General features: G+C 38.3%; 1 protein-coding gene across 1 annotated transcript in view; it reads right to left on the bottom strand.

The window, feature by feature from the left end:
* Positions 1-11,844, bottom strand: part of DIRC2 (disrupted in renal carcinoma 2) — a gene marked incomplete at both ends in the record, with an annotated part of 29,949 nt that extends 18,105 nt beyond the window's left edge. Inside the window, one exon of the mRNA XM_009070358.1 lies at positions 11,751-11,844. Within this exon, the coding sequence (XP_009068606.1) occupies positions 11,751-11,844 (94 nt within the window). The remainder of the gene's footprint in view (positions 1-11,750) is intronic.
* Between the last annotated feature and the right edge of the window lie 607 nt (positions 11,845-12,451).

The raw sequence follows: 12,451 nt of genomic DNA, 5'->3' as shown, positions 1-12,451 counted from the left end.
CTTACACATAAACAGTTCAACCACTGTAGGTTTTTTATTTGTCTTTTTAAAGCTCAGATAGCAAGGACAGATTTCATTACTACTGTTCAAGATGCACTTCAGATGGACATCACCAAGACATGGTCAGGCCTTGTTAATGCTTGTTAAACTGTGATGCACACACCTCCCACATCTCCTACAAACCAAAACAAAATAGTTTTAAATAAATAAAAAACACTATTTAAATAATGCTCTGGTCTAGTTCTCTGAAAGACACATTACATCAATCCCTTATCGTTACTCTCCAGTGTACATTAGTCATCCTTGTGCACTTTGGTATTTTTATTTTATTTATGTCACTACACTAAATTATTCTCAAACTTCTCCTAAACTGTTCCCAGGTATTTGCAGACCTGTGCCACATCCCCAGGAACAGTTGCATTTCAGTAGCAAGTGAGGTAACTACTGCAACATATATAGGTTTTATTTTAGTATTTCCTTTTGCTTCAAAGTGAATTTAACATTTAAGTTGTGTTTTTGTTATTGTATGTTTGGAAAACTGTCACAAAATAACCTTTATAGCTTTGGGTGCTGTACTAACACTTCTGCTCACTTGTACCACTCTGGTATTATAGTTTAATTCAAATATGCCTACTCTACAGTAATCCCAAGGGCAAATAAAACTCAGTAAAATCAGAAAAAAGTACAATAGTTCTGTAGCACCTATGGGTACATAGGCACTTCATCTGGTAGAAGAAGAGTTTTATAAAAAAAATCCCCCTCCAAATCCCCCAATTTATATATTGTGAGAATTATAAATACAGTTATCATTTACTTCAAATTATGTCTATCAAACTCCACCACCTGAATAAAGCTCTGTAACTGACCTCTATACTGGAAGGAGAAACAGATGTTAATTTTTCCTTGCAGATCCTAAGGGAGAAAGTAGCACCTTAATCCAGGCTTTTAATTCTATATTATCTTTCTGTCTTTGGTGGATTTTTTTCAAAGACTTAGCCGATTTTGTCTCTCTGTAGGTCTCTTCTGTTGGTATTCTTCTTGCTGCTCTCTCTCCAGCCTTGCCCTGCCTAGCATGCTGTCCATTCCCATGAATTTGCCTTTTCATCTGCATTTTTGGCATTTACCAACCTCGACATTATCATCCAGGGTACAGTATCTCTTATCTTCATATTGCTTAATTTTTCAAGTCTAACATATTTGGGTTAATAAATACTATTTTCAAACTAAATTGCCATCAATATACAGACTACTACCTCAAATATCTCTGGATATGATAACAGCCTAAACCTCATTTTATCTGGCTTTCAATACTTCCTTGAATTAAGCTGCTTTTTCCTGAGAAAAAAGATTATTTGCATTGTTCCTCTGCACATCCTTAACTCATTTCCCTAGAGAGACAGGGACAAGAGATTGAAAATGCAATTCAGAGCATTTGCTAAGCTGCTACTCTGATAGTTGTATGTAGCAGCTGCTCCAGCTGACAGAGAAATATGAACACAACAGTGCTGGTGGCTTTTTCCTGTTTGTTACAATATCTTATCAGAGCTGTGCTAGATTTTGGTCTCCCAGCCCAAGTCTCCCCTCCTAGACCATCAGTGCTAAAAGTTGGTCCAAGACCAAGAGAGGTTTGTGTCAGTTACTCTTTGATTTTCTTCTTGTTTCTGCTACTAAAAACGTGCAAAGAGCTACTGCATTTTTCCCTGTAACTATTCCAGTTTCATTCTGCACAACAAGGTTTCTCTTCTCTGAGAAAAGGGCTGAAAAGGTAACTTCAGCTCAGGACCTTACCCAGATGGAAAAATATTTTTGAGTCTCACTAATAAGGTGATGTTCATCTGTTATTTATCCAGCTCTGCTCTGTTTCCAGATGTGTTATTTATCCAATCACCATTTAATTATTTTCATGTATCAAAAAGTAGATAGCTATTGAGCTGAAATTACAGAAAATAACACAAGAGTAGAAGGCTGTTTAATCACAATCATGAAAGAGAAAATTGGAAAAAATTTTACCAGAAATTCATCCTTGACTTACAAAATAATTGATGACTGTCTAGCTTAATGCAGAAGTAGGGAAGTAAACATCTACCCAAAATACCTTGTTTCTAACCACTTCAGAAGCCAGGCCAGGACTCATTTTGAAATGTCAAGGTTTTTGCATGCCTGACCTCTGCTAATGAATTTGTGTGCTCTGCCAAACTTAAAACTTGAACATGAGCCCCTTATGAAAAAAAATAAAAATAATTGTTTGAGGATTGGTAGTAAATCCTAGTGTGAAATATGTCAGAGCATCACAGTAATGGATAACATAAGTTTACGTTATGTATCTTATGTATATATAGAAGGAAAAAACCCGTCACAGATGTATATACACACACACACTTCCTTTTGCACAAAATAAAAATCACTTTTGTTCCTGAACTGACCTCTGAACTGCAAAAACATAGTACAAGGGACAGTTCAAACACAGTAATATCAGAGAAGAAAAACGTTTATTGTACTGTACTGTCACCTCTTTTTCAATTATTTGTCAAATCATATTATAAATAACTTTAATTATATGGTTTTAATCACTTCCCTGAGAGAAGACTTTGTATGTGTATTAAGTACTAACCTGGCTATACCTGCTTTATTCACTCCCTGCTGTCACTATTCCAATATCCTAACAGGCAGCAACAAAGAAAACCATGTAAGGCTATAAATGCTGAAATTACAATATCACTGAGGAAACTGGGTATCAAGAAAAAAAAAGTGAGATTATACAGGAAAAAGGTTTTAGTGATTGATGATAATACCATACAGTTAAGATGGGAAAGCACTTCCATTTACAGTCAGCTTTATTTATCTTTTTCTCCCTGTACAAGCAGAAACTTTGCATGCATGGTCACAGTCACATCAGGTACTGGATTTGTTAAGCTATTTAAAAGCTGTGTGTTACAAAAATGCTTTTTCTAGGTAAAAAATCCAGACATCTAGTGTTTCTACTGCTGTGTCTCTCATGCCTGTACTCAAGAGAATTTTAAATGAAAGAAAATCTCCTTAGTTGCTGTAGTCAAATGGGGAAACAAAGGCAACAGCAGAGGGAAAATTACTTACTCCAAAAATTACTTTAAACACAACGGATTTAAACCACAACATTAAAATAAGTCTCCAAAGCTCAGCTCTAGGATGTGTTAATTGAACTCGTTCTGGGAAGGCTAGGACTGGAGAAGTCAGATCAGTATTTTAACACTGGTTAACAGCGAGGAAAAAGCATCTTCACCTTCTCTTTGTTAGACAGCCCTGTCAGCCTCAAGGCCTTGCTCTGGCTCTCTAGACACAATGACCCCTGGCCAGCTGGGAAATTAGGTTCCTCTGGGTCCAAGGAGGGAGCAGAGCTCATCTCAGGAGCCTTGTGAAGATATGATTTTGGTGCAGGTTTCTCTCCTGAAACTTTGGCCATGCTTTTCCTACTAGCTGCCATAAGAACTGACCACTTAGTCACTATTCAAACTTCTACACAAATGCAATGAAAATAAATTGTAATTCAGTTTTGCCACTGTTGGAAGAAGTGTGAGGAGCAACCAAGTCACTGAGAGTGCCAGTCTGCTGCTGCAGGAGGACAGTGTTGTAGGGTGCCTCTCAGTATGGAAAAGTTAAGTAGATGAATTGCTGATCCGAACAATTTACACAAAAAGCATTTCCAGATAAAGAAGTTAATGTTTTATAAAAATGGATGGCCAATATTTCTTTCACATGCTTGACAATTTCACTCATTGAAACAAGTGGATTGTTCAACTCCTGCTAATTTGGAAGACAAATAGGTTTATGTAGCGATTAGCTCATTGTGGGAACTACAGGAAGTAAATGAGAGAGACCTTTCCACTATAGGACATCAGAGCACTTTTCAAGTGCTATTGAATTTAGCATCATTACATGGAAACAAAACAAGCAAATACCTCCTATTCTAGAGCTGATGTATGATGCAAGTTCCTTGCCCAAGAATAGGTATATGAAAAGACTTGGGCTTACCCACATTATACTTTAGGAGATGTATTATACCTCTGAGGGAACTGATACCAGTTTTGCCAAGAACCACTTCTGATTTTCACAATCAGGTTATTAGATGTGGACAGAGTGTTTCCTTCAGACTCACAAAAATAAATACACCAAAAGAACCTTCTATTAAGCGGAACCTTTTTGGGTGCTTTTAAGGCAAAGACAGAATTAGGGAGGTCAAATTCATGCTTCACAGCAATTCACTGCTATGGAATATGGGGAGAACCGATGCAAATGCTGTTTTGTTCATAACCCAAAGACAGTGCAATAAGTCTCCGTGTCTGGAAAAAGACTGAAAACAAAAATACCTCTGGGTAAAGCAATGAATTCATCTATTAAAAATAACACTCTGATAGATGAATTTCATGGAAATGCACTTCCTTTCAATATTTTCATTAAATGATATATTTATACTACAAAAGCTTTATGCCTTCTGGATATTCATGGGTTGAGGTCATTAGCATTTTTTAGCCTGTTTTTGATGCATGCAACCATTGATATGTGGAATAATTTAAAGCTGTTTTTTCCCCCCATCAGTAAGAAAAATTATTACAAGCAGAAAGCCTGAGTCACTGTGTGGTACATTATCTCCAGCAGTAGAGTGAAAAGAGAAAAGAGAAAAACTTACAAATGTATATTCAGCCATTTTCATCAGGAATTGGGCTCATATTTTCATAGAATCAACCAAGTTGGAAAAGACCTCCAAGACCATCAAGTCCAACTCTACCATGGTTACCAGACCATGGCACAAAGTGCCACATCCAGTCTCATCTTAAAAACCTCCAGGCACGGTGAATCCACCACCTCCCTGGGCAGCACATTCCAGTGTCTGATTACTCTTTCCGTAAAAAATCTCTTCCTAATATCTAACCTAAACCTCCCCTGGCAGAGCTTGTCTGTGCCCTCTTGTCCTACTGCTGGTTGCCTGGGAGAAGAGACCAACTCCCACCTGACTACAACCTCATTTCAGGGAGTTGTAGAGGGTGATAAGGTCTGCCCTGAGCCTCCGCTTTGTTTTACCCTGGTACAAACCATGGGCACAGCACAGTCGGTCACACCATTATGGGAGTGGCCTTGGAAAGGACCACACCATCTCCCAGGCAAGCCAGCCTCATGCCTCTTCTCCCACTCTTAAAGAAAACAGGAAACACATTTACAGTGGTCTGGAAAACAGTGAGTTTTGCTTTTAAATTTTAAAAGTTGGAAAACCAGAGTTACTCCAAAACTTATTACTGAAAGCCTGCCAAGAGAGAACTGATTTGCAAGGAGAGGAAGCAGCAATCTCAGGCCAAGACCCTGATGTCTCTGTGAGACATCCTGACAGAGGAAAGAGGTGAGGTGGGTGACAGTGAGACCCCTGACAGTATGGTGACAAATCTACTCGCATCTTTGTGCCATTGTGCAGCCATCACAGCTGTCACACAGCTGAGAGAGGGTTTCTTCACTTAGAGCTTTATCCAAGGATGAGGGCACAAAATCAAAGCTGCTTTTTTTTTCATTAAAAGTTGCGGATTTGTGTTTTTCTTTTAAAACTAACTCACTCCACAAACCCATTACTAAAAGAAGACATCTTTAAAGCAACACTAACAGAGGATGTGTTCATCAAATCTGAACAGACCCAAAATAAACAACATTGTTGTAAACACAAAGTAGGCAATTACATTATGGGCTAATGAGGCAAAACATACTGAAACAAATTATCAGGGAAGAGCACTAGGACTGACTGCTATCAGGGCTGCCGTGGGAGAAAGCTGATTAAGATTACTTAGCACACAAGAGGTCCTAAGTAGGAAGTTTTAGTAAAAGAGGAACAGTGTACAGGAGATGAAGCAAATTAGGGAGTGGGAAAAACAAGACCTATGTAAACATTCCTGAATAATATTTTTAGGCTGGTGAAAGAGCAAGAGGCTATTTTGATTATAATGCAGCAACTTCAATATAAATTACATTAATATAAATTCTGCTTTAAGGACAGAAATTAGCCAACATAATGTGAGTCACAAATTAAGGCAAAGAGCTCAGTATGATTTAAAAGACTAAAAGCATTTTATAGTTGAGGATATCACCTGCCATTATATGAGACTTAGCTAAATATCCTACAGAGAATATAAATTCTCTTCCCTTCCAGCATAGGCTTACACTAGCTGAGGCCTTGTAGAAATGCTGCCCAATAAATACTGCTGCAGTACCAAGCCCTTTCTGAGATTTCCGAGTTTCCTTTAATGTGCTGGACTCACCAGTCCAAGAATTTACACAGGAGCTGTAAATTGCTGCTTCAGCAGCCACTATGGTTGTGGGGGGAGGTGAAGACACTCACAGTGCCACAGCCAAAATCCAGCAAAGGAGCAAGAGAAAAGAGCATTTGGACCAAAACTGTCAAGTTATCTCCTTTTTCCACTAAGGCTGTTTCAGCTGAAGGAGAAGCCAGTTTGGCTGCCACTTAAGTGGTGGTGCTGATCAGTGGCTGCTGGTGCATCACAGGATGCACAGCTCAAGCAGTGGCAGGAGGGACCACTGGGCAGCCAGAGGGACACTAAATCACTCACCACTACCACCAAAAAATAAGCAAAGCTGGAAAAAGCATCACTGCTTAGAAACAACTCACAGGACAACTCACATAAAACAAATGCTTTGGAGCAGAGGTTACAAAATAAACCCTGTGTACAAGATAAAGATGGTGAAGGTAATAAAAACAAGAAAAACTGGTAAGTTACAGGGGTATAAAAATTAAGTATTCTCCATGAGAACCTGCCTGTGAATGACCTGTTTACATTCTTCCCTCATCTACCTCTTTCTGATACCATGGGTCAGCCCAGCTTAGCCTTCCCCCAGCACCACAGCCAAAGCACAAACTAGCACCATCAGGGCCAGGCAAGTGCTCCATCTTATCTTCCTCCCACGGTAGCTGAGCTACAGCACACAAACAGGTATGTTTATTCATCTTTTCACTTCCAGAACTTCACTTTAGATTAAATCCTTTTTTCATTTTTCTTCCCCAGTGAGTTAGGGAGCACAAAACACACATCACACTCTGTCTTTATTTCTTACAGGCAGATTTTTCTACTATCCTCTCCTTAAAGGCTCTTTCCATTCCCTGGAACATTTTAATCTCTCTTCTCCACAGATGGTCCAGTTTAGGGGGTCTTTTTTGAGCACAGAATTGTGTTCAGTATTGCCAGGGAATATGAGAATCCTAGTACATCTTTACTGAAATTACCTCTTCTGAGGTGCCTCTTTGCATTTTTCATGCATAAGAATGGTGGCTTATGGCACTCTTAGGATCAGAAAAGACAAATCATGAGATGATTCCATGTCATTCTTTAGGCTTTTCAGGATGAAAAAGGCAAAACATGAAACTATTAAAGACTAAGTCTAACCAGAACAAAATACAAACTAGGGTGCAACTAGCTACTCGAAACAAAATGTATCAAAGTTGTGGTAAGAGCGAATCTTCAAATAGGATAAAGGAAAAAATTAACAACAATCTACCTAAGAGCAGGCAAAAAGATTCAAAATCCTAACACTTGGTATTAACAAAAAAGACCCCTTTACAGAGTCTACCAACTACCAGTGCATCCCCATAAACAACTGTGTAAGTAACCACTCAGTTTCCACTGTCACTCTCAGTGTTGTTTTGCTGCATTCCCAACAAACATTTCCATGGTACTTACTGCCAAGGAGCTCTCTCAGCATCATGACTCAAGGTGCTCAATGACTACTTCTCTGTTGTGAAGTCTAATGTGAAGGACAAACACTACCAGCCCACAGCATACTAAGTTCTAATAAATTGCATAATTAATACGTTCAATACGAATGACAAATTATGTTACATCCTTTACTTCCATGCCTTTAATTAGCCTGCCTTTGAAAACATTTTAAGAAGTCTTACATCACATGGTCAGCCTTAAAAGCCAAAGATTTATGGCTATGGGCTGATTTCATCACTTTATTTCCTTCTTTCTTACATGTTTCAGCTCATTCAGCTTTTTGCCTAGATTTATTATTTTACAATCACATGGAAGACCTAAAATATATCTATTCTTAAACATAGGATATGAGGTAAATATGAAGTGTTTTGTAGTAAATATGAAGTGTTATGTGAAGGGAAAAACCAACGCTGACAGTCTATTAAAAAATGGCCTTCAAGTAATGTTAATGTTTAGGATAAAATAATCAAATACTAAAGGAGTCCAACGAAAACATTCACTCAGTGACAAGCAGGAGACAAAAACTGAAGGACTGGCAAAATGCAGGCAAAAAGCATTAGTGATGTTCTTAGAACCTTCAGGGAAGGGAAGAAGATTCAGGAAGGGTACAATTTGATAACTTTTTTTTATGTTCTATATAACATACATTAATAGTGAACTAAAAAGACAGATGTGGCAAATGAGGTTTTCATAACATATAAAATAATGGTTTGGGTTTTTATTTTAAAAAGTCAAATTCCCTGGCACATACTGGCACATTTCACAAACCCAGAAGTGCACGGTACATAGGAAAAATTCTTTTTGACATCCTTGTCTGTATGATAGACAGATTAACCTCACAGGTCAGTGGGCTAAGGAGGAAAGGACGTAAGAGTATACGTGTAGACAAGAGGGACTTTACTAGTCCGTGTAAAGGATGGTTCCTCCATCTCACATGCAAGTCCACACTCCCAACATTTTTGTCACGTACTTCAAATTCAGTCTTCACTGAATTAATGCAGTTTTGGCATGGATTCCCAGTACAGTTTTAGGCCACAGACTGGCAGAGAACGAAAATTCACCATGGAAAATTCACATCTGCTTCAAGAGACACTCAAATGTGCAACCTGATTTTTCTCTCATATATATGTGCATCAAATGAACTGAAAAGAGAGGTTAAGGTTTGTGTTTAAAACATGACTCATAAAACTGGAGATAGTCTTAGTCTGATGTTACACACTACAGCCAAAAGAAAAATTACAGATTAGAAAGGAGCTTAAGAACACACTTGGATATTACAGGTCTGTGTGAGATAAGGAGCATAAAGAGTCAGGACTAAACGTCCTGTCTTAACGGTGATTTCCTTACATCTGTGATTGCTCTGATAGGTGATGGGCTTTAGCAGCTCTCCTTAAAGTTAAACCACAAGAGCTTAGGGAGCAGAGACGGCTACAAAGTGGAACAAAAACCAACCTAAACCTTTCAAACCTCACAAACGTTCTTTTCATTTCATGTATGTTAACTCTGACATAAGTGCCCCATAGAAATCCTTCAGTATACTACTGCAGATTACTCACAGACTGAGGGAACATCCTACAAAACATGCAAAGGCATTTAAAGACATTCCAGTTACACTGTCTTTTGAAACGCCTCAATATTGGCTTGTGTGTGATCTTGTCCATCTGACTGGCTCTGCAACACCCAGATTGTTGTACTAACACATATACACATCCAGAATAAGTGCAGAGTTTACTGCTCAGTCACTTGTGGCTAAGCATTAAGCAATAACACTGATCTCAAAAATATTATTTCATACGGTATCACATGTCAAGTAAAGGATGAAAATTGGCCTTCAGCCTTAGCCCTCAAAACAACGCAGGTTACCTGGTATAACATCACACAGTCTGTACAATTATTTACAATGTCTTAAGAAACTTCACTGAAAACCATCCTTTTGCTTTTCACGGTTAGCTATAATTAATTCTCTGCAGACTTTTAATCAAACTGTGTAAAAGATCAAACTACTTCCTCAGGTAGAGCCGAAATTCTTTAAAATGCCTCTTTTTTTGGAGTAGGCTATGTAAGCAATTTTATCAATTTCAGCTGAAGATGATGCATATTTTCACAGCATGAATATAGGAAATTACTAACCTTTTCCATCAGAATTCTGCTCATGCTCTTTATTCCTACATAGTTTTCAATAAATGGTAACATCATGTTTTATACATCTCGCTCATCACTCTATAGAGTCCACAACCATTTTTTCCTGGTTAAATAAGTTGTTCTTTGAATGTTTCTCCTTAGGCATGTATTTCATTGTTCTCCTAGGCCCCCTTGCTGCAGCTACACTGGGAAACCTTGTTTAAAGGTGATCAGAAATTGTGAAAACTCTCCCTCCCACTCCCCAGATATCTTACATCTAGATCTCATTTGGGAATTTCTTCTCAGGCATTTACAGTCTTCATCCTTGTTTTGGTAAAGCCTACAGCAGCACATTCTTTAGGCATAAATCATAAATGAAAAGCTGGACAGGACACCACATTTGACTGCATTTAAGCCATCTGACCTGTTCAAAAGCTATTGATATTTAATCCAAGATCGATGAGAATGAATGAACTGAACGTCGAGCATCCCTTAGCATCTTTAAAAAAGGCAAGACAAGGGCACAATGAGGACAGCTCTCCTGGCCTCCTTAACAGTACATTTTCACCTGAAGGGGGGCACTGTGAACTGTAGCACAACATGGTTAGTTCAACCTCCCCTTGCTCAGAGAGTCCTTGAACACTGTGTTGAAGGGGCAATACTGGGCAACCAACATCAGGAGCACCTTGGGTGCTTCCTTATATGCTCACTACGCACCTAAGAACTGAAATTGCAACCCCCCCAAACCTGACACGCTGCTCTTAGTTTACTTATTGGGCCTAGTTTTACAATCCATGTGGGTTTTTTACATTCTCATTTCTCTCTCTGAACCTCTTCCTTTGTTTCATCCATGATACCCAGTCACCTGCTTTTAATTGCACACCAAACATTTTCTTTCTCAACTTAAAAAGATTTCCAAGCTGACTTTCAGAGGAAGTAATACTACAGGGAGAAAAACCCACAAAAACAAAGAACTTGCTGAAATAATACAAGGACTGCCTGGAATCTGACTAGAATTCAAGGGGGAAAACTAACCCACAAAGAAACCTTTTATTTGTAAGTTCTTTTCTTGGTGTTTAGATATAATGCAAGCATAAGTAGTGAAGAGCTAGTGCTAGTACTGAATTTAATGAAGCAGAATTGTGTAGTAATGCCTGTGTACGCCTACCTCCTTCTGGGAAAGTGGCAAAAGAAAGTTAAGTGAACAACAAACAATTAGTATTCCCTGGCTGAACACAACGAGCACTACTCCTGTACTTACCAAGGATTCCCAGGTTCAGGATGTGCTGACAGGACAATTGAGTTGTTTGGTTTGTGTGATTTTTAGGGAGGAATCTGCTTATATCACAAACTTTTAAATGTGCACAGAAGGTAATCATTTCACTGCAGAGAAAGTACAAGGCTACTTTGGAATGCAGACTAGAAGAGACTCCATGAAAAAGGTCATGTTGCACAAACTCGTCTGTCTCACGGCATGATCCCATACATCCAATGTGAGAAAATGAATTAATTATTTAACATTTGCATACATATTTTTGGGTTTGGAGGCATGGCTCCCTGTGTGATCTTGGGCCAGTTTCTGAACAGCTCTACTAAATCTCTGCTTCCTTATTTGCAAAGCAGATGAATATCAGTTATGCAGGATGGGGCAAGGCTTAATTAACTGAAGTTTGTAAAGGGCTTTCTGATCTTCAGATACTATGTAGAAGAAGGACTAGAAAAATCCATTTAAGAAGCAAAGAGGCATGTAAGCCCATAGCCACACAACAAACACTGGCATTTCAACTTCTTTCAAAAACTTTGCACTAACATTTCTTTGCAGCAGCAGCAAAAATTAAATTAGCAGAAAGAATAGAATATGTATATTAAAATAATGAATTCACTTACTTCTTCCTAATTTCTAGGTCTGAAACTGGAACACATCTCAGGCCAGCTCCCAGTACCATGAGGGACGATGTTAGCAACACAGTTACTCTCAAACCTAAGATGAAAAAACAACAGTATGTTACAAGTTAAGCCAGTAAGGTTGCAAAAAAGATATTGCTTAAATACATATTTATTTACATGTAATCTCACAGAAGTAACACATATCTCTTTCAAATCATAAGCACTTTGGTGCTGATAGGAAATCCTGACACATTATGAAATCCTGAGTTATTTTCTATACTTACACTCCAGAATTACAAAGGTTTACTCTTTGCATACCATCACACAACAGTGTCTCCAAAATCTTACAGCCATTCTTGAAAGTGAAAAGTGGTAATAAAAGTATCATCAAAATGTACAATATTCCCTTCAGAATTAGAAGCATCAGGGAACATGCTCTAGTGTGTGATCTGAAATCTAGGCAGACACAAAGAAAAATCTAGACTCATTCATTCTTCTCCAACCACTTAATGAGCACAGACACAGCACTGTTATTGTTTTCTTTCATAATGCAGATATGCATTTCATCCCAAAGAAATAAGCATTTATCCAGGGGGAAAAAGTCAGAGCATTTTTGCAGTCCTTGCAATTAGGCCACGTTTTTGCTGCTCTCAGCTCAAATTGTCAGAGGTTGTAAATATAGTACATTAGAAAAAAGCCAC

This window comes from Acanthisitta chloris, unplaced genomic scaffold (assembly GCF_000695815.1).
Source record: "Acanthisitta chloris isolate BGI_N310 unplaced genomic scaffold, ASM69581v1 scaffold45472, whole genome shotgun sequence".
Classification (NCBI taxonomy): domain Eukaryota; kingdom Metazoa; phylum Chordata; class Aves; order Passeriformes; family Acanthisittidae; genus Acanthisitta; species Acanthisitta chloris.
Note: the sequence above shows the minus strand (reverse complement) of the source record. Positions and strands in the feature narration are given on the sequence as shown.